The following is a 27,768-nucleotide window of genomic DNA, read 5'->3' as shown; positions in this document are numbered from 1 at the left end:
AGTTGAGTTAATATGCAGGCTACTACAGTTAATATTATTCTAGGTACTCATGTCTGGGTCGAAGACCCAAATATCTGTTGGATTGATGGACAAGTTACGAAGATCAATGGACAGGAAGTTGAGATCGAAACAACTGATGGGAAGAAAGTAAGATCATCTTATGCTCTGTCTAATCAGCTTCAATGTGCTTTTAATTATTAAAATTTTCTGCTCCACTGGGATAATGCTAACTAAGAAGAATAGAGCCATTTCAAATACATTTAAAATTAACGAGTTTTCAGTTTTCCTGTCAGTCTGGGTCTATTGCAAATTAATCAGTGGCAGAATAGGTGATCTAACCTGGATATGCACTATTGTGGCAAATTTTATTTCCAAATTAGCACTGCCATTACAAATTTTCTTTCTGAAACACTAAAATTATAAAAATATCTTGAGGGTATGCAAGAGCATACCTTCCTCTTTAGTTTGGATCCTCAATGGAAGTTAAAATCAAAGTCGCAAGTAAATATCCTATTTCTAGTTACATACTACCCTCATTTTGGAAACTTCCCCTAAACCATTGACAGGTTACTGCAAACTTATCAAAAATATATCCCAAAGATGTGGATGCTCCTGCTGGTGGAGTTGACGACATGACGAAGCTTTCTTATCTGCACGAACCTGGAGTTCTTCAAAACTTGTCTACCAGATTTCAGCTCAATGAAATCTATGTAAGGAGATCTCCATGTTCAATTCATTTATCTATTTATTCTTCTTGGCTTAAAAAAAGAAAAGATGCAATGGCTATGTGGTATGATAATGGTATATCATACTCTGGTATCATCGCAGACTTATACTGGAAATATTCTCATCGCCATTAACCCCTTTCAAAGATTGCCTCACTTGTATGAAACTCATATGATGGAACAATACAAAGGAGCACCATTAGGGGAACTAAGTCCTCATCTTTTTGCAATTGCAGATGTTGCTTTCAGGTATTATCCTTTCCTTTTTGCATTGTGAAAAGTTGACATCTTTGTGATCATGTAAACATCTTTACTTGAGATGAATCAGGGCAATGATTAATGAAGGCAAAAGCAACTCGATCTTGGTCAGCGGTGAAAGTGGGGCTGGTAAGACCGAAACTACTAAAATGCTTATGCGCTATCTTGCCTATTTGGGTGGCCGTGAAGGCACTGAAGGACGGACAGTTGAACAGCAAGTTCTAGAAGTAAGTTGGAAAATTCTTGTAAATTTTTGATGTTCTGCTGAAAATATAAGATCTAAAGTTACTAAGATGTTTACAAACTAACTTAAGGTAATGCACTGATAGTCATTTGCTAGACCAACAATTATACTTCGTTCAGTTTCATTGACTTTAGTTGTGACTAAGTACTGGGGCATAAGCTGTAAATTAGATATCTTGTGAATTACTGCAGGCACTTGGTCTGTGATCAAATTATCACATTGAATGTTAATGATCAGTGGGTCTCGGTTTAGTTTCTGGTAGTCTAGCATTATGTGATAATTAGCTAAGAATACTTTATTAAACGTTCAAACCATATGTATGGAAAGGAGCTGAATCTTTGATTAGTTAAGCATATATGTGTGCTTGTGTGTGTGAGTTAGTGAGAGAGGGAGAGAGAGGGAGAGGGAGAGGGAGGGAGAGAGAGAGAGAGAGAGAGAGAGAGAGAGAGAGAGAGAGTTGCTGAGTTTGCCGATGTCAGGTTAATCCTGGCCCGTCAGATCTCAATCATATCAAACTTTGTCACATTTAAGATGGCTTCATTCATTATCGTGGATCAAATATTTTTGTTTTGATCCATCTATATTTCTTTCATGTGTGAGTTGCCTACCAAAAACCCAGTAATTGGTGACGTATGTTGTGGGATATATATCATTATCTGTAATTGTTCTTAATCGATGCCACATGCCAGGCATCTTTAGAGCATTTTTTGGGTGCTCTAAAGGGTATATCACAAGGCACTTATCACTAGGCTTCATAAGCACTCTCCACCAAAATCATCTTAAATGAATTTATGTTTTATGATGTTTTACTTGTGTTCTGTTGCTAACTAGGGACTTATCCAACTCTCTTGATTACATGGTGTAAATGCAGTCAAATCCTGTTCTGGAAGCATTTGGAAATGCAAAAACTGTTAGAAATAATAATTCGAGGTGCAGTACTCAAAGTGAATTACAAACTTAAGAGAATTTTGTTAATTGAATTCAGTGTGATTTACTGATGTCCTTAAATCATCTTGCTACAGTCGTTTTGGAAAGTTTGTGGAGATTCAGTTTGATAAACATGGAAGAATATCTGGAGCAGCCATTCGAACATATCTCCTTGAAAGATCTCGTGTTTGCCAGATTTCTGATCCTGAACGCAACTATCACTGTTTTTATCTTCTATGTGCAGCACCTCAGGAGGTATATTCTATATGCAATGCTCATGCAGTAGATGGTTATGAAATCTTAACTTTTGATGATATATTTCAGGAAATTGAGAAATATAAACTGGGACCCCCTAAAACATTTCACTATCTCAATCAATCAAATTGCCACCAACTTGTTAATGTAAACGAAGCTCAAGAATATCTTGCCACTAGAAGAGCCATGGATATTGTTGGAATAAGTGATACGGATCAGGTCATAGGATATTCATGTTATATATCCCTGTAACTTTATGTAATTCTAACGAAGCTGCAATAACATGTTTCCCTATTTTCCAGGAAGCAATTTTTAGACTTGTAGCTGGAATTCTCCATCTTGGTAATGTTGAATTTGTTAAAGGAAAAGAGGTTGATTCATCGCTCCTGAAAGATGACAAGTCGAAATTTCATTTGAAGACAACAGCAGAGCTACTCATGTGCGTTGTGCATTTTTTTAATTTTTATATCTCCATGGATACATGTACGCAGTGGCAGATCTAGGAATCATAGTCATTTTTAGCACATAATAATAATAATAGTCCATCCATTAGTGTCAATAGTTAAAGCCCACAAATTTTACGCTAACTACTAGCGTCAATAGTTAAAATCCTAGAAATTTTACACTAGATATCTTATTTCACTGGTAGCACGTGCTACCAATGAAAGCATAGTACATCCGCTTCTGCATGAATGTGTCTCCAAGGGTTGTGAATATCGCTACTCGGGGAGTACTCGGATGTTGATTAACTTTGACTTTGACGGATTTCAACCGAGTTTTGACCAATTTTGACTTATATTTTGAGTTAACCCGAGTTTTGGCCGAGTTTTGACCGATTTTCCAAGTAATCCCGAGTTTTGGCTGAGTTTTGACCGAGTTTGACCAAGTTTGACTGCAATTGACCGAGTTTGACCGAGTACTTTCCAAGTACTCTCCGAGCTGCAAAATTTGAGTACTCACCGAGTAATTCCGAGTTCTAATGTGCGTCTCTATAGTTAAATATAGGTGACATATCCTTTATGATTTGCAGGTGTGATCGTGCGGCGTTGGAAGATGCACTATTAAAACGTGTGATGGTTACCCCAGAAGAAGTTATCAAGAGAAGTCTTCCTCCTGAAGCGGCAACTATTAGCAGAGATGGTTTGGCTAAGACATTATACTCTCGCTTATTTGACTGGTACTTCGAGTGTTCCCTTAGAGTCAGAATTCCCTTACATTTCATTCCGTAGTTGTTTAGTATCCAATTCTGTGGGCATTTATTATGACCATTTGAATTATTACAGTGATTGTATAGGTATTATTTAAATCTGCAGGTTAGTTGATAAAATTAATATGTCTATCGGGCAAGATCCAAATTCAAAATCTCTGATTGGTGTTCTTGACATTTATGGTTTTGAGAGCTTTAAGCAAAATAGGTAAAATCTGGTATTCTTGAATAACTATTATCTGAAAGGTTCTTCAGTGACTTGATTGTTATAATCAGAGTTGTCCATGTGCAGTTTTGAACAATTTTGTATAAATTTCACTAATGAGAAGCTGCAACAACATTTCAATCAGGTATGACTTCAGGTGTTTTAGCTATAGATGGTCATTGTCCTATTTCTGAACCTATCTGTGATGTTTATTGTTCTTTTTAAATTCATATAGCACGTGTTTAAGATGGAGCAAGAGGAATATACGAAAGAGCAGATTGACTGGAGCTACATTGAATTTGTTGATAATAAAGATGTCCTAGAACTTATTGAAAAGGTACACCCAAATCCCTCATGTGGTGGTTCTATACATAATATCATTTGTACCAGCACAAAAGGAACTCATCGATGTTCTATTTACTTCATTGATATATATTGTAGTCATCAATCCAAATTATAACTTTTGACTACAATTTGCAGAAACCTGGTGGAATTATTGCTCTGCTAGATGAAGCCTGGTACGCTGTATTTTACACTTCACACACACACACACACACACACACATGCCTATAGTGATTGAATTGTTAGGAAGAGGGGATCGCCTGGACGTTGGGAGATATAAATTTGAGAGAAAAACAACTCTATTACTCACAAGAATAGATTTACAGAGTATTACAAAACTCTTACAAAAAAACTCTCAAACTCACACACTCTCTCTAGGTTGTGATTACACTTCTCTGAGTGATTTAGGATGATTTACAACTGAGGTTTGCACCTAATGGTGTGAACGGAGAAGGTTGGCGGCCGTCATCGTCATCAACTTTGCTACTTCCATATGAGTTGTCAAGGTTGCCTACTTTGAATATCTAGAAGGTGGGCTTCTAGATTGTAGGCTGGAAATCATCAATTCTCCCCCTCCAGCCGAATCCACGAACATTCCAGTTATGTCTCTGCGTAACTCCAACTTCTCTCGAGTCACCACCTTTGTTAACATATCCGCATGATTCTCCTTTGTATGGATCTTCACTAGTCTCAACAGTTGTCGATCAATTACCTCGCGTATCCAATGATAGCGAATATCAATATGTTTTGTACGAGAATGGTACATGGAGTTCTTGCTCAAATCTATAGCACTTTGACTGTCACAATATACCTTGTACTCCTTTTGCTTGATTCCAAATTCTTGAAGATAACGCTTTAACCACAACATTTCTTTTCCAGCTTCTGCGGCAGCAATATACTCTGCTTCAGTTGTGGATAATGCAACACACCTCTGTAGTCTTGACTGCCATGAAACAGCTCCCCCTGCAAAAGTGTAAATGAATCCTGAAGTAGATTTTCTACTATCAGGATCTCCGGCCATATCTGCATCTGTATAGCCTTCCAAGATTGGATCAGCTCCCCCGTAACAAAGACATAGATTCGTTATACCCTTAAGATATCTGAGAATCCATTTTACCGCATTCCAATGCTCTTTCCCGGGGTTCGAGAGAAAACGACTCACTGTTCCCACTGCGTGAGCAATATCGGGCCTTGTACACACCATTGCATACATCAAACTTCCAACTGCTGAAGAATATGGTACTGAAGACATCTCCCCGATCTCTTCCATGGATGAGGGACATGATCTCTTACTTAACTTGAAATGGTTGGCTAATGGAATGCTAACAGGTTTGGCATTGTTCATATTGAAACGTGAAAGCACTCGTTCAATATACTTCTCCTGAGATAGCCATAACCTTTTATTCTTCCTGTCTCGAGTTATCTGCATTCCCAAAATCTGTTGAGCCTGTCCTAAGTCTTTCATGTCAAAAGACTTAGAGAGTTCTTTCTTTAGCTGGTTGATCTTCGTTGCGTCTTTCCCTACGATCAAAATATCGTCTACATATAGTAGAAGAGCAACGAAATCTTTTTCAGAAAACTTCTGAATGTAGACACACTCATCTGCTGCAGTTTTCTTGTACCCGTGACTCACCATGCACTAGTCAAACTTCTTGTACCACTGCCTAGGTGCCTGCTTTAAACCGTACAAACTTTTCTTCAGCTTGCATACGAGGTTATCTCCTGAAACCTCAAAACCTTCTGGCTGCTCCATGTAAATTTCTTCATGTAAATCTCCATGAAGAAAAGCTGTCTTTACATCCATCTGTTCAAGCTCCAAGTTCATACTTGCGACCAATCCAAGTATGACTCTAATTGAAGTCATCTTGACTACTGGTGAAAATATCTCGTCAAAATCAATCCCTTTCTTCTGTTGGAATCCTTTGACTACAAGTCGTGCTTTGTATTTCACCACTTTTCCACTACCATCCTTTTTCAGCTTGAACACCCATTTATTTTTCAGTGCCTTCTTCCCGCGTGGAAGTTCTACAATCTCATAAGTTTGATTTTTCTGCAGAGAATCCATCTCATCCTGCATTGCGAGCAACCATTTTTCTTTATCCTTATGAGTTACTGCTTCATGAAAACTCTCCGGTTCTCCATCTTCAGTAAGTAGAAGGTACTCGGATTCTGGATATCTACTCGATGGAATCCGACCTCGTTCAGATCTACGAACTTCTGGAACATTCTGAGGAGATCCACCATCATCTTGACCTTGTGATGGTGCTGGAACGTCTGGCAGATGGGGTTGTGGCTCCCCCTGCTCAGCACCGTCATTTTCCTCATTATCTTCTACTTCTGGCATTTCTTCTTGCACTGAAAATTCATTTCTCATGAATGATTCCGTTGTTGCCTCTGGCACCTGAGCAGCAACATTTGGCTTCTGAGATATTGTGGGCTTTTCAATATCTTCTATTGTCTGGCTTTCATGGAACACCACGTCCCTACTTCTGATCACCTTTTTCTCTTTTGGATCCCATAATCTGTATCCAAATTCTTCATCTCCATAGCCTATGAATATGCATGGAGTGGTCCTTGCATCCAGCTTCTGCCTGAGTTCCTTGGATACATGTGCGTACGCCAAACATCCAAATACTCTTAAGTGAGAGTATGATGGATCCTTTCCAGACCAAAGTTTATCCGGAACTTCAAAATTCAGTGGTACTGATGGAGATCGGTTGATCAAATAACAAGCGACTCTGATTGCTTCTCCCCAGAATGGCTTTGGCAGCTTAGCCATACTGAGCATGCTCCGAACACGTTCCATGATTGTTCGGTTCATTCTTTCTGCTATACCATTGTGTTGAGGGGTACGTGGAATTGTCTTCTCATGTCGGATGCCATATGATCTGCAATAGGCATCGAACTGCCTGGAAGAGTATTCACCGCCGTTGTCGGATCGAAGACACTTTAACTTCTTTCCTGTCTCACGTTCTACCATGACATGGAACTGTTTGAAGTATTCGAAAACCTGGTCCTTCGTCCGCAAGAAATATACCCACACCTTTCGAGAAGCATCATCGATAAACGTCAGAAAGTATCGATTGCCGCCAATTGATTCAACCTCCAAGGGACCGCAAACATCAGAGTGTACCAGACTGAGTAACTCTGATTTTTTCGTTGAAGAGGAATTAAACGAGACTCTATGCTGCTTACCAAACAGACAATGATTGCAAGGATCTAGTGCAGCATCCTTGTCTACATTGATAAGCTCCTTCTTTATTAGGGTAGACAACCCTTTCTCACTCATGTGACCGAGTCTCTGGTGCCATAAATTTTGTGAAGCCTCCTTTTCTGCAACATTAATACTGTCTGTGCAGATCTTCACATGAGTCTTGTACAGTGTGCCACAAATGTGTCCTCGAGCGACTATCATAGCGCCTCTTGACAATTTCCATGTGCCTTTACTGAAATGACTATCATAGCCCTGTTTGTCGAGAGCTATCCCAGAAAGTAAATTCAGCCGAAGATCTGGCACATGGCGGACATCCTTCAGAGTGATTGTGCTCCCAGAACTTGTCTTTATCCTGACATCTCCAATTCCGACAATCTCAGCGGAACTGGAATTTCCCATCTTCACAACTCCAAAGTCACCAGCTTTGTATGTTGTGAAGTATTCCTTGTATGGAGTCACGTGGTAGGAAGCTGCAGTATCTACCACCCATTCTGTTTCTTCTCGTGAGACGTGAAGGCATGTCTCATCATGGGTTGAACAATAAGCTACATCACCAGAGATAGTCACTAATGTTTCTCCACCCTTATTCTTCGGCTGTGAACTGCTTTGACCTTGTTCCTCTTTCAATCTATAGCAGTTCTTCTTCATATGTCCCTCTAATCCACAATGATGGCATTTATATGTTGGTTTTCTGCCATCAGCTGACCTGCCCCTGCTCTTGCTTCTGCCTCTACATTTATTTTTGCTACTCATTCGCTGTCTCCCCCGATTCTCTGTGACAAAGGCATGGGTCTGATCTGTGCCCATGTCCTTTCTCCTTGCCTCTTCACTGAATAGGGCATCCTTGACCATTGACATGGTAAGTTTGCCATTCGGGGCTGAGTTGCTGAGTGTTACTACCAGCGTTTCCCAACTATCGGGAAAGGAACTAAGTAGCAGTAGCGCCTGAACTTCATCGCCAAGCGGCATCTCTACAGAAGATAACTGGTTGACCAAGCTCTGGAACTCACTGGTATGCTCGGCAACTGAAGTTCCACTTTTGAGCTTCATGTTGACTAAACGCCTCATCAGCAGGGCTTTATTCCGAGCAGTCTTGGCCTGATACATGTCCTCCAACTTTTTCCAGAGGACATATGCGTCTGTCTCTTGTGCAACATGGTGGAAGACACTATGATCAATCCATTGAAGGATCTGACCAATAGTTTTTCGGTTTGATTTCTTCCACTCTTTCTCTTTGGCAGAATCAGGGTTTATACCCTTCAATTCAATAGGATCGAACAAATCCTTACAGCTGAGGAGATCTTCCATCCGAGGTTTCCACAGCGTGTAGTTTGTGGCTGTGAGCATAATCATAGCTCCGGAAGATGATGTTGACTCTTCTGTGGACATTATCACCTTACAAATACTTTTTTAACACAAACGGGGTTGAATTGTAGAAAACAGAGATCACCGTTACGTCCGGAACGGTTGAAAATGGTGGAATAGACACTTCGCGGCTTAAATTCCACTTACGGGGCAAAATTATAATTTTTATAAACTTCAGGGACCAAAAATGAAATTCTGAAAATTTCAGGGACCAAATTGTAAAATTTCAGAATCGCTACAGTATCGCTACAGTACCGCTACAGTGCTGCTACAGTGACTTGCTACAGTGCCGCCGCTGCTACAGTGAATTGCTACAGTGATCGTCTTCTCCGGCAAAATTCCGGCACCGGTCGTCTTCTCGGCGAGATTCCGGCGAGTTGACCAAACTTTGACCGCGTTTTCTGGGCTTGTTATAACTCCGTTTAAGTCGCCGTTTTTTGCGTTGGACTCGGTTCGATGAGACGAATCCAATGGTACACTCAAAATTGAATTTTGAGGAAACTTCAGAAGACCCAAAAACTCAACCAACGTCTCTAACCAAGCTCTTGATACCACTTGTTAGGAAGAGGGGATCGCCTGGACGTTGGGAGATATAAATTTGAGAGAAAAACAACTCTATTACTCACAAAAATAGATTTACAGAGTATTACAAAACTCTTACAAAAAAACCCTCAAACTCACACACACTCTCTAGGTTGTGATTACACTTCTCTGAGTGATTTAGGATGATTTACAACTGAGGTTTGCACCTCTATTTATAGTAAAAATTCTATGGCGGTGGAATGGTGTGAACGGAGAAGGTTGGCGGCCGTCATCGTCATCAACTTTGCTACTTCCATATGAGTTGTCAAGGTTGCCTACTTTGAATATCTAGAAGGTGGGCTTCTAGATTGTAGGCTGGAAATCATCATGAATTTCTTATGTATCGACTTGCAAGGGTGACTTTGGGACACAATATTTAATTATTTCTCAGTATGTAATGTTGAATCATATTTTTGTTAGCTTATGGCGATTTATTGTGATTCCAGCATGTTTCCTAAGTCAACTCATGAGACATTTTCCCAGAAGCTCTATCAGACATTTAATAAGCACCCACGATTTGTCAAACCCAAACTGGCCCGCAGTGATTTCACCATTTCACATTATGCAGGAGAGGTAAGTTATATATAGTCAAGTATCTAGTATGTACAATGCTGCTAGTGTTTGTCCAAAAATGAAGTATTTCCTCTAAATGTATATTCAGGTCCAATATCAATCTGAACTGTTCTTAGACAAAAACAAAGATTATGTTGTTCCTGAACATCAAGATTTGTTGATGGCTTCCAAGTGCTCCTTTGTAGCAGGACTTTTCCCTCCTCTGCCTGAGGAGACCCCAAAATCTTCAAACAAATCTGCTAAGTTCTCATCAATAGGGTCTCGCTTCAAAGTAAGTTTTCTCGTAAATGTTTTCCAATGGAAGGATTAGTTTTTAGAGAAAATTTAGTTAAGTTGTGTAACTATTATGAGAAAAAGTAGTTAAGTTTTTCAAATCTGCTGGTGTATGTTTTTTCCTCCAAAAAGAATAGAAAAAAAACTTTAAGGATATAATGTATGTATATATGTATATGTAGCTGCAACTTCATCTATCTATATATGTATGTATATATATCTGACGTTGATCATAATTAATGCAGCTGCAACTTCAATCGTTAATGGAAACTCTGAATTCCACAGAACCCCATTATATTAGATGCGTGAAGCCAAATAATCTTCTTAAACCTTCCATCTTTGAGAATGCTAATATCATGCAACAATTACGTTGTGGGGTGAGTGATATCAATGTTCTGATGTTACAAACTTACAACTTAATTGAATAATTCCTAATCTCATATAGTGTGTTTTTTACTCATCATGTAGGGTGTTCTAGAGGCAATCCGTATAAGCATGGCTGGATACCCGACTCGTAAGAGTTTTTTTGATTTCCTCAACCGATTCAGTCTTCTTGCCCCAGAGGTTTTGGGAGGGAAGTAAGTAGAACATTGTGTTATATAGTGATAATATGAACGAATAGAGGCATGCTCCAATTCTTACACTGAGTTTGTTACTTATATCAACAGTCTTGATGCAAAGGATGCTTGTAAAAAGATTATTGACAAGATGGGGCTCCAGGGTTCTCAGGTAAGATAAGGCCTCCCTATCTGGCACATTTTCTTTGTTCAGCTGTTTCTCCCATCTGATCAAAGTGAATTTCCCTTGTAATTTAGCAGAACATGTGGTTTGAACTATTCTATTTGTCATCATGGCATATGGTTTTGTACTTTCAACATTGACATTATGTCATGAGTCTTCCTCAAAGTCTTGTACTGACCTGTTTTGCACTACTTATCAACTGCCTCTCTCAATTCAAAAGCAATATAGAAAAAATCCATCTTAATACGACCTATTGACCATAATACACTATTGTTATAATTCTTATTCCAGAAGTGAAATGTAGGATGAAGTGATTGTGCTTGTTTTCACACAATTTCTCCCTCTCTCTCTCTCTCTCTCTCTCTCTCTCTCTCTCTCTCTCTCTCTCTTTTATATCTCAGCAATCTCTTCTTTCTTTCATTTTCATCTTTGACCTTCTGAAGTAATTAACCAAAGATGTTGCTTGAGACTACCAATCTTATGAATTTATATGTATTCCTTAGACATATCTTTGACTTGCCATTTAACCAAAGATAAGCAGTTGCTATATTGATTGTTAGCCGGTGGATATATTCATTTCACATACTGTTATTTGAAGTTAGTTCTACACGCATAAAGGGGCATTAACAAATTCATCTGCATTAGAGAAAATTCGGTGTTAAAGGACAAGATATGTATTTTCTTTGTTATTCTATAATTTCCGTCTTTTTTATGCAATATGAATATGCAAGTTACCTGTTTAAAGCCCATAAAAAAGCTACAAAAGACCTGCTAACACAAAAGTGGTTTTGCATGCAAGCTTATATGTATATAAATGTTTAGTTTCCAGTCAGCAACATTTCTACTTTGAATGCTTTATAAAAGATGTATCAATGGCTTGGCAGATAGGCAAAACAAAAGTTTTCCTTAGAGCTGGTCAGATGGCAGAACTAGATGCACGGAGAGCTCAAAAACTCAACACTGCAGCCAGAAAAATTCAGAGAAAGATAAGAACACATATCGCTAGGAACCGTTTTGTGGCTTTAAAGAAAGCTTCTATTTCGATGCAATCTCTATGCAGAGGTTTGTCTTTCAGATAACTTTACCACATGAGATGTTCTTTTTTTGCTGTGTAACTGTGATACTTGGCATATATTGGATTGTATTATTTGGAATCTAAATCACATTTTTCTTTTTGTGCATGCCTGCATGGATATGTTTTCTTTATTCAGATTGTAAATAATTCGGTCGTCCTTTCTTTGTGTTTTGCCTATCAGGGAAGCTTGCAACTAAGTTGTTTGAACACATGAAAAGGCAGGCTGCCTCAATAAAGATACAAAAGAATTATCGACGATACTCATTTTTGATGTTGTACAAAAAGCTTATGCTCTCAGTCACTGTCCTCCAGACGGGTCTGCGAGCAATGGCTGCTCGTAATGATCTCAGACATAAAAAGACGACTAAGGCGGCAATTCTTGTGCAAGTCAGTACTTGGTATTTATACACTGCATTAAGGTCTAAAAGCTATCCATTTTCTCTAACACACCAATGTTTGCAGGCCAATTGGCATCGGCATAGAGACTTTAAATACTATAAGAATCTAATTAGGTCAGCGATTGTTACACAAACCCGATGGAGGGGGAGAATTGCAAGAAAAGAGCTTCGGAAAATCAAGATGGTTGGTTTTTCTTATGCTTTCAGTAACTTACGTTTTCAGTGCTGTACTTACATACATATTAACTCCTATTTTCGTACCCATTGTTTGGTTAGGCTAATACTTCATTCTCTTAGTGATATAAATAAAATATAGAGATTTGAGTACAACAAGAAAATGTGATTACTTGTACAGTTTTTTTCATTAAGAATAATCTGTTTGCTTAAACCTCTTTTTTGTACTTAAATTATCAGTGTGAAGATGCTGCTCTGTTACCGCCTCAGTCAATGTAATGAACGCATGCATCTCTTGAATATTAAATCGGATAGGACATAATTCAATAAACTTATCACTTATGTTAAACACTCTACTTTGGATTATTGAATTTTTCTTATTGTTTACTTGGGCCAAATTATCTCTTGCTGATTTTCCTGATCTCATAAATAGGGGTGTAGCACCAAATGTCAACTGATTGGACTCTATAATATAGTGATTAGGTCAACCCCTTAGATTGCTTTGGTGTTTGTTAGGTATATGGGTAAACGGATAAGGTTTTCCCTGTTCACTGGGGAGGTCCAGTGCTTTTACTTAGATGTATGAGGCCTAACCAGGTTATCCCGTGACCATGTCCGACCCTTTCCCTAGCCACCTCAAGAATGCTTATAATGAGGTTTGAAACCCGAGACCTCTTGTCAGGATATCAAGACCCCAACCGCTAGGCTATCTTGGGATGGTTGTTTTTTGTTAGGTATGATGCCCAATTAGATGCTTTGGAAACCTTAGGTCAACTTTATTGTTTACATCCTAATTATACCAAAAGTCCTTTGTATCATAATTATGTCGCTGTTCATTATCAACATTTGCAGGCTGCAAGGGAAACAGGTGCACTCCAGGAAGCAAAGGATAAGCTTCAAAAGCAAGTAGAAGATCTCACTTGGCGTTTACAGCTAGAAAAACGCTTGAAGGTATGTTACTTTGAGATATAATTATTTGTGTCTTTTTATCTTGGATACTTGCAATTTCCTTTACTTGTATTGTTACAAAATACAAGTATAATTTCCAATAACTGGAACTAAATCAGAGTTCAATAATTTATTTATGTAATAAACATGGAAAGGACTCTATATATATTACTGTTTTACCGAATACGTGAAAGCAGTATGTTTAAAAAAATGAAAACGCGACATTGTGCAGACCGACTTGGAAGAAGCAAAAGGACAGGAAATTCAGAAGTTGCAGAACTCCCTACAAGCCATGCAGGCTAAAGTTGATGAAACAAATGATTTGCTTACCAAGGAACGTGAATCTGCACAGAAAGCAATTGAAGAAGCGTCAAATATTGTGAAAGAAACTGCTCCAATTCATGTGGAAGACACGGAAAAGATTGACAAATTAAGTGCAGAAGTGGAACAGTTGAAGGTACTCTTAGTTTCCTAAAATTCCCTCTCCCCCTTTTTAATCCCTTTCTGTGTATGCAGTCAACACTTTGACTAATGGTGGCACGCGCCACCAGTCATTTGGACTTGGTAGTGTAATTTATTCGTGTTTTCTATATTGACACTATAAATTTAATTAGGTAATACCAGTTCAAGAGTGTTTATTTAATAAGTTAAACCAAAGTTGATTTGCATATTAACTACTAGGCATTGTTAGTAGACTTCCTTCAATAATTTCTTGGTTATAGAACTTCTTGTGTTGTATGTTCAAGATCATCTGCTATCGAGAAGGTAATTATTAGGGTGCCTTGTGAAAAAATGGAAGTCCTACAATATGGTAATTTGTCTTTGGTCTGACCAAATACAGACGATGAATCATGCTAGCTCCCAGTACCCTGACAGCTGGTTCAAGGGTAGTTTTGCAGTGAACATTCGCAGAATTATAATTATGACTGAATTATCAGTATGGGCATACAAAACTGCGACTTTGAATTTTTTACTCTTACTGAAATTAGATATACTACTAATAGTGAATAATGTTTAGAAGACATTAGCAGATGGGGGCAACGTATCACATTTCTCCTTTTAGACCAACATTTGTGAGAAGATATGCCATTAGTTCTTTGACCCGTTTGTTAGCTACCTGGACTACCAATAAGGTTCTGAAGTAGTTTTCCGTTGTTATATGACTAAGCTATGCTGTTAGAGAATATTTTTTTAACAATCAGTCAATCACGAGCTCATAAAGGAGGTTGTACGTGATACAGATCATGGTATTTACAAACTTCTATGAAATCCTGAAATACATGAACTGAACTTCTAGCCAATGAATAGTTGAAGTACTCATGACAATCAATCAAATATCATCACCAAGAATTTTCTTAAGTTCTTTCAGATTCTTTATATCTTGAATGCAGTTTCTCCCCCTCGTTTTCTCTATTAAATTCCACTCTTATTTTATCTGTAATCCCCACCTGACATGAATGCAGAGTTTGTTTGACTCGGAGAGAAAACGAGCTGATGAATCTGAAAAGAAGTGCACTGAAGCCCTTGAATCATGTGAAAGTAAGCAGCTGAAGTTGGAAGAAACTGTGAACAGGGCTAATCAACTTCAGGAATCTTTAACTAGGTAAGTTATCACAGTAACAATACGTACTTTATATGTACTATTCTAAAAGTCAATCATGAACTTAGGCCTGTTCTCACCGAAGTAAATATACCCACAATTACAATATGCATCAGGTGCATGTATAAACGAAGATTCCTCAATGCATAACACTCATAATCATAGGCATTTCTGACTCAATCAACATGGTAATGAACAAGTATTCATTAGATGCTTGTATTTTTAAGAGTATCTTTTGTATAAACGATGGGAAATATACATATTTAAGAGTATCTTTTGTATAAACGAAGATTCCTCAATCATAGGCATTTCTCGATAAATATGTATATTTAAGAGTATCTTTTGTATTTACCAATATACATATTTTTCGATGGGAAAAAGAAATCTAAAATAAACTTGAAAAATAACAAAAAATTGCATTAGATAAATTTTATAGTGGCCCCCTACACTACAACACCCTGCATCACCATGGTTCTTTAGGAAAACTTGAATTTCAATATTCTTCCGATGATTTTTTTCCAACTATTACAGTGTGAATTTTCTTTACCAGGCTCGAGGAGAAGCTTGCTAACATAGAGTCAGAAAACAAAGTTCTTCGTCAGCAGGCCTTAACAATAGCGCAAAATTCCAAGCTACAGGCAGCACGGTCAAAATCGTTAAGGGTACTCACAAGATTCTTTTTTTTCATCTTATGATAAACTCTGATACTGACATCTCTCTATTTCTTTTTTCTACTTGAACAATGACAGAGGACCGGAAGTCAGAAAAACACTCAGACCGTGGTAGGGTGAAGTTTCTTAATATTGCATTATGGTTTATGCACAGTGTCATAAATATATATAGTGCCAACTTAATGATTTCATTTTCTTTGGTATTTTAATTTTAATAATATTATTAAAGGATCCACCAAGTCCTTCAATGCGAATGAGGGATGCTGATGTCGAGGAGAGACCACAGAAGTCGCTTAATGAAAAACAGCAGGAATACCAGGATTTGCTCATTCGGTGTATTGCACAACCCCTAGGATTCTCTAAAGGACGACCGGTTGCTGCTTGCATCATATACAAATGTCTCAGGCAATGGAGGTCATTTGAAGCTGAAAAAACCAGCATTTTTGATCGCATAATACAAACGATAGGTCAAGCGATTGAGGTATGGGTTTTAAGGATCTTTTATAATGTGGTATAACTACCTCTCTGATCTGGCTAGTATATATTGACATAATCTGCCTTTTGAATGAAGACACAAGATAACAATGAAGTGTTAGCCTATTGGTTATCCAACGCATCAACGCTCCTTCTGCTGTTACAACGCACATTAAAAGCGAGTGGTGCTGCTGGGGCCCCACAGCATCGACGTCCCACATCAGCTTCCCTGTTTGGTAGGATGACTCAGGTAAAACAAAAGAACTAATTTTGGGTTGATAACAAAAGGAAGAAACTAGGTGATCAAAATCATAATGCTTAACATTTAGAAACATTTGATGAATTTGTAGAGCTTTCGTGGAACTCCACAAGGTGTAAACATATCTTTAATAGATGGGGAGACCACTGGTGCATCTGACGCATTACAAGTTGAAGCCAAATACCCTGCTTTGCTTTTCAAGCAGCAATTAACAGCTTACGTTGAAAAAATATATGGGATGATACGTGACAACTTGAAGAAAGAGATTTCTCCATTGCTTGGATTGTGCATTCAGGTATTCTAACTGCTAATGTAACATCAGACACTTGGCAAATTATTTTACAATTTTATAAGCTTTTAAATTTCTATGCAAATCGTCTAGGCACCAAGATTATCCAGAGCAAACTTGTTAAAGGGGACAGCTGTTGCATTAGCAAGTGCTGCTTCTCAAGATATTTTAATTGGTCACTGGCAAGGGATCGTCAACAACATTGGCTGCTTCTTAAACATGTTAAAATCTAACAATGTCAGGCACTATTTCTCATACTTTAGTTTCTCTTATACGGTGTGTTGACCATAAATAAAATACAGAGAAGTTTTCCGGTAGAGTTATATAAAATAGGATAATCGACGATAAAAGACAAGATAATTTTCTATGATTAGATGTGCAGACTAAATAACCCTTACATTTTGAGAGGTAAAACAACTCTTCTAACGATGCTTAATTGAAACTTTGAATATATAAATCAATCATTTAGATACTGGTATATTTCTTTCTGACCCTCCAGCTTACATGTTGTATGATTTGGACACTTGCTTATGAGACTTGAAAAAAACTGGTGTGACTTGGTTAAGAGACTTGAAATAAGCAAGGTGTACCTACAATTACTTTTTATTTTTTGTATTTCCTAACCAATGAACTTGTTTGTTTTTTGTTTTCTTTTATATGCTCACTAACCGCCACAACAGAAGATTTTTTATGATGTGGGACCTAGAATTCTATATAGGGGGGATAAACTTTCAGATATCCGTCGTTGAGTGTATATTATTGCAATTGCGTTTCCTCTTTTTCTTCTGTAACATGTGATAAAATATGAGAAATACTCATGCTTCTACTGTGGTTAACCTTATCTGTGAGCAACAAGTTATTCGTTTCATGAGTTTATGTTCTCATTATTATATAATGCAAAAAATCTTGCTCGTCTTCATTGCATAATTTGTCTCTGTAGGTGCCACCATTTTTGGTTCGCCAAATCTTCAAGCAGATTTTTTCTTTCATCAATGTACAGTTATTTAACAGGTCTGAGACAAAGCTTCTACTACATGCCTATTTACTTACATGCGCACAAGCTGGTTCACACACACACACACACACACATAAATATAAATTTTAATTCACGCATGCAGTCTTCTGTTGAGACGAGAGTGCTGCTCTTTCAGCAATGGAGAATACGTCAAGGCAGGGTTGTCTGAATTGGAACAGTGGTGCTACAAAGCTACTGAAGAGGTAAGCTTGCCTTTCCTTATAGCCATGTAATTTTTTCCCCTTTCCATACTTTATCTGATATTTGAGAAATCAATTTCCAGTATGCAGGATCATCGTGGGATGAGCTCAAGCACATAAGACAAGCTATTGGGTTCCTGGTAATGAATCGTATGTTTAATTTTCGTGGTCATTTCATTCAAGTATTACAGTTGGCTGTCCTTATATATCTAGGAAGCTTTTTACAACAGTTTTCATACATTGTTTTAGGTTATTCATCAAAAGCCAAAGAAGAAACTGGATGAAATAAGTCATGATCTATGCCCAGTAAGCCTCAGATTCCCACATCTTAGAAGAGGGCCAATAGCCCATTAATCATATTTTTACATCTTAAACTAAAAATAAAATTTATGGCACCTGCAGATTCTTAGCATACAACAGCTATACAGAATCAGTACTATGTATTGGGATGACAAATACGGCACGCATAGCCTTTCTCCAGATGTATGTATCGATAAGATCATGCATGATTACTATAGGTGACAAATTGGGCAGGGTAGGGGGTCAAAATGGGTATTGTTGTATGGGTCAAAGAGGTTTTAGTTGACTCGAAACACTTGCTGTGTGTCTGTGCAAAATTTTATTTGTAAATTGTTAGTGTGTCATTCATTATTAATAACGCTATGTATAACTTTCTGAATAATATGCAATCAAAGTACTCTTTTAACAACCTTTCAACCCCTATGAAACAGCGAATTCATAAGGAAATGGGTTGAACTTTCCAAATCTAATAGGGTAATAACTATGAGTATTATATAATTTCTCCTACTTATAAGAAAGCACCCACTATTTTGCTCAAATCTGCTATCAAGTCATCAGGATATGAAACCGATTCTTGATGAACACCTAACAATTATCAATTGCACGCTTTTATTTGTCGACAGGTTATCTCCAACATGAGGGTGCTGATGACAGAAGATTCAAATAATGCCGTCAGCAGCTCTTTCTTACTGGATGATGATTCAAGGTAGATCATATTTTTGAATTAATATAATAGATGTGCACTATTTCTCTTATTATCTACATTTAAATAATACAGATACTAAATTACCAATAACATATCTATTATGTTATGCTGCAGCATACCATTTTCTGTTGACGATCTCTCCAAATCAATGAACCAGATCAATATAGCAGATATTGAGCCGCCTCCACTTATTCGTGACAACTCGGGTTTCAGTTTCTTATTGCCTCGCGCTGAATCATGATAAGTTGGGTTTCAATCTCTCCTTATGATTCAATTAAACGAAATTTGACCCATGATGGGTAGGTTCAATTAAATGACTTAGTACCACTTTACTAATGCCATTTGAACCTCACGCTAGTGAATTCAGTATGCCATAGATTATAATTTGTTGAAAATATAGACATATAGTGCAGTTCCAAAAAAGATATATTACAGAGCATAAATGCTAAATAACTCGTCGGACTGTAATGATGTACACATTTAATTGTAAGGCTCATTGCTTGAATTTTAAATGTTCAACTGTTTTACTCCTTTGAAAAAAGAAGATATAGAAGGGTCTGATGCCTGTGACTTAACTACACGGGCTCATTCTCATTTGCTTGTTTGGAGATAGGAAAAACCGAAAAACTGTGTCAGTAGTTACACCTTATAGGATGTGATCAAACCCTCTGAATATGGTTGATTTGAATGGGTCTAGAGTAGTAGATGATAATAGGTAATGATAGAATTGGTACTAGAAAAAGTTGTTTAAGTTATACTAAGAAAAAGTACTTTGTAAATATATATGCAATGGTCAATCACAAAATACTTGAATGTCATGCTGAGTTCTTGCTCCCAAAATAAGGAGGTCTTTGTTAAAATGCAATGCAAATTTGATTTTATAAAATAATATGGAATTAGTAGATGTATATATGTAAAATATCTAGATATTAATATGTATAAGAAAATATCTAGATATTAGAATATAAAAGAAAATTCTAGATAATTTAGATATTTATAAGTGAAAGAAATATCTAGATATTTATCCATGGAAATATCTAGTGTGTAGAAGTTTCCATGGAGTAATATAAATAGGGGTGAGGAGTTCATTTGTAAGTTGTGAAAGTTGCAAGAGTGAAGTAGAGAAGTGAGAGCTGTGAGGAAGTAAGAAGAGTGTGAGTTAGAGAATAGAAAGCTTGTAAGTAAGAAATATTGTAATTGAAATTTAATATAAGTGTTCTTTGTTAAGTTTCCCGATCAAGCCTTAGTTTGTGTTTAAGTTTTTAGTGCACTTGTGTTGTTCTTATTATATGGTCGGCTTTGCCGCGTAAGTGATATATGGTAAGTTATACCGCCTGAACGATATATGGTCGACACTGTCACCTAAGTATTATTGTGCACTAAGGATTTATAAAATTAAAGGCTAATCAACGTCAAAGTGTTGGTGTAGTGAGTCTAGTATAGTCTAGATCCTCTATAGTGGGTGTTTTGGGCTCGTCGAAGCTTCCAACAATTGGTATCTGAGCGGGTCGTTCGAGACCATTGCTAGTGGAGGTACTCATTGGTAAACGTTGGACGTTTACATCGTCTTGTTGACACCAAGGCCCTAAGGGAGATTCTGTCAGAGCACAGTTAGGAACTGTGAAAGCTCATTGGTCTGGGACCAAGCTTATTGGACGTTGGACGTCATGATGACAGATCTTGCAAGTACGAGCAGTGGAATCAAGAGTCTCAATAACCACAACTATGGTTATTGGCGGACTTGCATAGAATCCTACCTACAAGGACAGGATTTATGAGAAATAGTTGCTGGTAGTGACACAACGCCTCCACCGAAAGAAAATGTCAAAGCCTTGAGAAAATGGAACATCAAGGCCGGGAAGACTTTATTTATATTGAAGACTACAATCGAGGAGGATCTATTGGAGCACATCCGTGACGAGAAAACACCAAAGGCAGCTTGGGAAACTTTTGAAAAATTATTTTCAAAGAAGAATGAAGCACGCCTCCAGCTCTTGGAAAATGAGCTCGCAAGTATCTCACAAGGAAGTCTATCTATTTCTCAGTATTTCACCAAGGTGAAATCTATTTGTCGTGAGATATCTCAACTTGCTCCTGAAGAGAAAGTGAGTGATGCAAGGATGAAGAGAATTATCATCCACGGCTTAAGATCCGAGTATAATGGATTTATAGCCGCTGTGAGAGGATGGCCTACTCAACCATCATTAATAGAGCTGGAGAATTTATTGGCTAATCAAGAGGCATTAGCCAAGCAGATGAATGAAGTAACCATAAAAGACGGAGAAGATGCACTCTTCACCAATAAGAAGAAAACAACATCTCGAAGACAAGAGGCGATGAAAGAAAGTAAGACATATGGGTGGAAGGGTCACCCAAAATCAAAAGGCAACGCTTCAGGGGGAGCTCAACAAGGAAGAAGAGATCATCGCCAACAATACGGGGAAAATGATAAGAGAAAGAATGGTGAATGCTTCAATTGTGGCAAGAAGGGTCATTTTGCTCGAGATTGTAGATTCCCCAGAAGGCGAACTTTCAAAGGAAATGTGGCCGCCGCAAGAGATGAGAAGAAAGAGGTCACATTCGAAGCATCCATTAATGAGGAAACTTGGGATGCACAAGCAGGACTCTCCGTTGAAGCTGACATGGATGATCAAGCTCTTGCAGCAACCTTAAAGTAAAAAATAAACTATAAAGATGATTGGATCATTGATTCTGGGTGCTCAAATCATATGACCAATGATGAGACGAAGCTGCAAGAAATGGATGATTACAAAGGAAAGAGAGTCGTGTTGACAGCCGACAATTCAAGGTTGTCTATTTCTCACATTGGAAAGACAATAATTCCAAGTGAAGGCGACTCTCATAAGCTCCAACTCGAGAAGGTGTATCTTGTCCCTGGTCTAAAGAAGAATTTACTATCAGTACCACAATTGACAGCAGAAGGGAATTATGTGCTCTTTGGACCAGAAGATGTGTCTGTATTCAAGAGAGTGAAGGTGGTTGGCAATCCAATTATGCAAGGAAGAAGAATAGAGTCGGTCTATGTACTATCTGCTGAAACAGCATATGTGGATAAGACTCAAAAAAATGAGACGGCTGATCTTTGGCATGAACGTCTTGGGCATGTGGGCTACAACAAGTTAAAGGAGATGATGGTAAAACACATAGTAAATGGGCTTCCTCAAATTAATATCCGAACAGATACAATATGTGCTGGATGTCAATTTGGCAAAGCTCACCAATTGCCATTCAAGGAGTCAGCGCATCAGTCCAAGACACCACTAGAGATCATACACTCAGATGTCTTCGGTCCAGTGAAACAAACATCACTTGGAGGTGTGACAACCCGAAAATTTCCAACCAAATTTAAACTTTATCTTTATATTATTCCGACACGATAAGCAAAGTTTGTTAAGTTAAATCTCAAGAATTTTAAATTGTGTTCATACATTCATTATAACCTCGACCAAATTTCGACGATTCACGAACCGTTATATATAAATAAATATGTATATATATGTATATATATATTATAACTTGAGAATATTAATAAAGTATTAAATGTATAATACTTTACATGAACGTATTTGTTTCAATATGTTTATCGATGGAATTAGAAGATAATATCAAATGATTGATTTATCAGATACATTATGATATGATTACGGGTTTATGTTATGAGGTCCACTGTGATTTAAGAAATCTATTCTTTTTGACAACATTCGGAAAATGGTAAAGTGATTTATAAGTAAGAACGTGAAGTGTAAATAACTTAGATGTTGGATATCGACAAGTTAAGTAACTCGACATTTTTCATTATGATGATTTCATACATTTATTTAACCTTTGAACTTTATCCCATGCTTCACCAACAAACTGTAATTTAAAAACTTGAAACCTATTATGAATATATATGATTCTACTTTTCTAAAACATTTTATGATATAACGATTTCCATTATTTTAACCTTTAAACAAAATGATTCTTAAAAATATATTTGGTTTGAAAAACAAAATTATTATATTTATTTGATTTAGTTTCAAACGTACAAAAACGTTTTCAGTTTAAAAAGAACTTTATTATTAAAACGTATATAACTTTTATAAATATCTAGAACCACTTTTGACAACTCATTACTTAACCAGTATGATAAAGATAACGATATTTATATTTTATTTTATTAAATATATATAAAGATTTAAATTAATATTATATATATTTATACGCGTATTATACGTACATAGTTTTATACTTTTACTATACTTAAACTTTACCTTTACTTTATTTTTACTTTACTTTAACTTTAATAATTCACTTTAATAATTCATACTTTAATAATTCACTTTAACAATTCATACTTTAATAATTCACTTTAATAATTCATACTTTAATAATTCACTTTAATAATTCATACTTTAATAATTCACTTTAATAATTCATACTTTAATAATTCACTTTAATAATTCAAAAATCTATTATAAATAGAATTCAATAGGTTTCATTATTTCATAGAAACTTGAAAATATTTTTCTCTAAACTCTCTCAATCGATTTACATATATATATTTACTCCGTATTATTTCAAGATATTATTAGTATACATAAAATATTACGTCAGAGTGCTGTCCGAGTGATTTCGAAATTGTTTTTCGAGTGGGATTGGATTAAGGAAATTATGGGTTATAGCTATGGAGGTGATTGGGTATGGTTCATGGGTATGCTCGTGAGGTCAATATAGTGTTTATCATCTCCGTTGCGTCTACGTACCTTTCCTGCAATATTGAATCTCAATATTGATACGTGAGTACTCATAATTTAACTTTTACATACTAATAGTGTATCCCTGACTAGTGCTCGAGTATATAGGATTATGCATGTTTATACTTTTGATATTGCCTTTAGTTAGGTTATGTTGAATCCTGAATTAGTTATATATGCGACTGAGATAAGGTGTAAGATATGCATGTCGTTGGAAAGCTAGCAAAAAAATTAAGAACTTTTCATTTAGATATCGAATGATTTCGATGAACGGATTTGAAGTTATAGTCCCACTTTTAAAATCTAATATTTTTGGGATGAGAATACATGCAGGTTTTATAAATGATTTACAAAATAGACACAAGTACGTGAAACTACATTCTATGGTTGAATTATCGAAATCGAATATGCCCCTTTTTATTAAGTCTGGTAATCTAAGAATTAGGGAACAGACACCCTAATTGACGCGAATCCTAAAGATAGATCTATTGGGCCCAACAAGCCCCATCCAAAGTACCGGATGCTTTAGTACTTCGAAATTTATATCATGTCCGAAGGAGGATCCCGGAATGATGGGGATATTCTTATATGCATATTGTGAATGTCGGTTACCAGGTGTTCAATCCATATGAATGATTTTTGTCTCTATGCATGGGACGTATATTTATGAGAACTGGAAATGAAATTCTTGTGGTCTATTAAAATGATGAAAATGAATTATTATGATAAACTAATGAACTCACCAACCTTTTGGTTGACACTTTAAAGCATGTTTATTCTCAGGTATTAAAGAAATCTTCCGCTGTGCATTTGCTCATTTTAAAGATATTAATTGGAGTCTTTCATGGCATATTTCGAAGAACGTTGCATTCAAGTCATTGAGTTCATTAAAGATTATTATTATTAAGTCAATTTATAGTTGAATAGTGGATATTATGAAATGGTATACATGCCTGTCAATTTTCGATGTAAAGAAAGTTTGTCTTTTAAAAACAAATGCAATGTTTGTAAAATGTATCATATAGAGGTCAAATACCTCGCGATGTAATCAACTATTGTGAATCGTTTATAATGTATATGAACGGGTCCTTTCAGTTGGTATCAGAGCGGTGGTCTTAGCGAACCAGGTCTGCATTAGTGTGTCTAACTGATAAGTAGTTAGGATGCATTAGTGAGTCTGGACTTCGACCGTGTCTGCATGTCAAAAGTTTTGCTTATCATTTCTAGTCGGAAATCATCTACTTATCATCCATAGGAAATTACCTGCTTATCATTATTAGTCTAGACACGTCTTGCTACATTAATTGCATGAGTAGTGTATAGACAAAATTCATATCTTAGCGTATCTGCTAAATCATATCTTATCGTATCTGTTACTTTAAACTTTGCCTGACATATCCCGCAAATTCCTCCGTAATCTATGAAATCTTTTGATCTCTATATATAGATATCCTAGGTAAATAGAATACCACCCGATAGCCGAAAAATCATTTTATATCGAAAAATCCTTTATCCAATCGTACGAAATGGAATTTGTCATCAGTTCAAGTCACTCGGATTCCGAAATAGAATCTCACTCAAGCTCCGAAAGCAGTGTGACCGGAATGGATCAACTAATCAGTCATCACCTATTCTGGATGAATTGGGGATGGGTTCGTAGCCTCCTCAATCATTGGAAACAAGAAGAAGGCAATCCTTTCCATCCACCACATTGCCCTCTTGGCGAAGAACCTGAAGCACTTACCGGCGAACCTGTTCGAGACACCATTTTCTCTCTCATTTCCAGGGTATCTCGTCACGATTATATACTACATCAAATTCTAGATTTTATTTATCCGCTCGTTCCGACCGACAATCATCCTGGAATAATAGAAGAAGTCAACGAACTTCGCGCTCGGGTAGTGGCTTTGGAGAATATGGTTCAGAGATTACAAACACCAGCAGCAGCATCAGCAACATAACCAGTACCACCATCATCAACGCCAACAGTACCATTACCACCTCCAACCACAACCGCGTTGTAAACCTCAACTTCACAATCTGTCCCACGAGTATCAACGTCATACGTACCATAGATACCAAAGAGTACCAACAACAATAACTGACGAAGTATTAATTCATAACTTCATTGGAGAAACATTCCGCGACGATTATATAATCTCTAAAGTCTTAGAGATTATCTAATCTAGCCCTAACCATAAATCAGTTAAGCGAACCAAAATGATAGAAGGAAGAGTAGAAACCCTGACAAAAATGGCGTGTGATTAACAAGTTAAACTTGTTTTACCAATAGCATCAACAGTACCGTCAGCGTCACCAGCATCGTCTGTACAGTCAACATCAGAATCAACAACACCTATAACATCACAAACTCCGTCAGTTCAAGAATCACTGTTTACATCATTACGAATCAATAACGTGTATATTGTATCAACAAGTTATGAAGAATTAACTCATTCCCTCTGAAGAAATTATATATATATTTTATATATATATATTTTGAAATAAAAATAAATAAATCTTTCCGTGTTAAAGCTATTGTGTGTGAATCTTAACTACTCGGTTAATTCATATTACAAATATGCAATAATGTACGTCCCTCACCCGCGACTTAACCATCGTTAACTACAATCTCTGTCTCAATTCAACAAATTCCAATTCCTAATAAATCAAGTATATATTTGATTTTACACTTCATCATTGATGTAACCGAAACTTTTCAGATAACATCATTCGTACTTTGCGAAGTTCACAAGAATTTAACAAAAACCAGCATCACATCTCAACAAATAACGAAGTATTGATTCATAATTTCAATATTATTGAAGAAATACTTATGTAACCTCTAAAGCCTTAAAGGAATTATTCAATTCTAGTTCCAACCGTAAATCGAATGAGTTTAATTTAGTATTAACTCATTAAAATCTATGTTACATCTGAGAAGAATATATACATATATATTTTCATAAAGACTGTAATAAAATTCTTATGTACAAAATATTAATTGTGAAATTTTTTTTAACGGGTAGGTAATACCCGAGAGATATATATAAATTCATAATTAATATGTTACATTCTTCGAATCAGATTAAGCAAATTATCAATTATACTTCCTACTTTCACAATAATATACATTCTTTCATAGAAATCAAAACAACCATACTCATTCAAACCCAATTACATATTCTGATTTTAAAATCTCAGAATTCAATTTGAGATATAACCGGTACCATCACTTTTAGATTCCTACATCTTTCAAAGCTATACTTTGACTTCAAAAGTGTGTTAGAACATAAAATGTATACAAACGATTACAATCTGTGTTCAAACCCTTCGAAAATCTCTGAAGGCACTTCAAATAATGAGCAATCGAGATGATGATCCAACCACATATTACCCACAGTTATGTACTTAAAAAGCTCTCGAAACCAAAGTCATAATTCAACACATATCTGTGTCAGATCTTTTGGCATTTATTAGCAAAAATAACCTTGCAATTCCTTTGTAAAGTAGCAAATTATATCACAGCTCCAGCAAGACAACTTCGATTTTTTAATTCGGAGTAGCCTTATCATAATTTTGATATATGTGATTACCCTTTTGTTACCGGAGAACCTTTCATATTCCACCACATTAGCAATAAACTTACCAACAACTTCACTGATCTTGGGCATTCCGAAGAATCATTATATTTATCGAAACCTCATCATTTACTCATCTGCCTCTTGTAACGAGAATTGCCATATGAATCATTGGGAATTAGAAATCAGTATTTTGAAATCTCACAGCATGTTGACGCCAACAGTTATACTTAACGTCTATTTCCAAGGCTTACATACTTCGAATGTGAAGTTTCTGAAAAACACTCTGAACCGCGAACTAGTTCTCGAAATGCTGATGAAGTAACAAAAACTGTAAATGACCTTAGCAGTAAAAAGTTTGATGATAAAGATTAGTGTATTAGCAAAGCTCAGAAATAGAGAAGTTTTGG

General features: G+C 36.6%; 1 protein-coding gene across 2 annotated transcripts; it reads left to right on the top strand.

The window, feature by feature from the left end:
- Positions 1-12: 12 nt before the first annotated feature.
- Positions 13-19,449, top strand: LOC139881038 (myosin-9-like). 2 transcript variants are annotated; one of them, XM_071865583.1, is made up of 37 exons: positions 13-147; positions 567-710; positions 829-974; positions 1,054-1,210; positions 2,099-2,157; positions 2,250-2,409; positions 2,479-2,628; positions 2,712-2,848; positions 3,440-3,586; positions 3,723-3,824; positions 3,909-3,966; positions 4,057-4,158; positions 4,302-4,339; positions 9,771-9,897; positions 9,986-10,168; positions 10,416-10,547; positions 10,639-10,748; positions 10,839-10,899; positions 11,796-11,973; positions 12,168-12,373; positions 12,449-12,568; positions 13,411-13,509; positions 13,739-13,963; positions 14,970-15,109; positions 15,657-15,768; positions 15,856-15,888; positions 16,007-16,258; positions 16,349-16,501; positions 16,602-16,805; positions 16,893-17,036; positions 17,740-17,810; positions 17,918-18,017; positions 18,098-18,154; positions 18,264-18,320; positions 18,417-18,497; positions 18,938-19,020; positions 19,135-19,449. In XM_071865583.1, the coding sequence occupies exons 1-37, from the start codon at positions 13-15 to the stop codon at positions 19,259-19,261; spliced, it is 4,590 nt and encodes a 1,529-aa protein (XP_071721684.1). In that variant the 3' UTR covers positions 19,262-19,449. The 2 variants fall into 2 exon arrangements, with proteins under 2 accessions (XP_071721684.1, XP_071721679.1); XM_071865578.1 differs by lacking the exon at positions 15,856-15,888 and having other exon boundaries at positions 15,950-16,258.
- Positions 19,450-27,768: the final 8,319 nt, after the last annotated feature.

This window comes from Rutidosis leptorrhynchoides, chromosome 1, assembly GCF_046630445.1.
Source record: "Rutidosis leptorrhynchoides isolate AG116_Rl617_1_P2 chromosome 1, CSIRO_AGI_Rlap_v1, whole genome shotgun sequence".
Taxonomy (NCBI): Eukaryota; Viridiplantae; Streptophyta; class Magnoliopsida; order Asterales; family Asteraceae; genus Rutidosis; species Rutidosis leptorrhynchoides.
The sequence above is the reverse complement of the archived record's forward strand: the minus strand, read 5'-3'. Positions and strand labels throughout refer to the sequence as shown.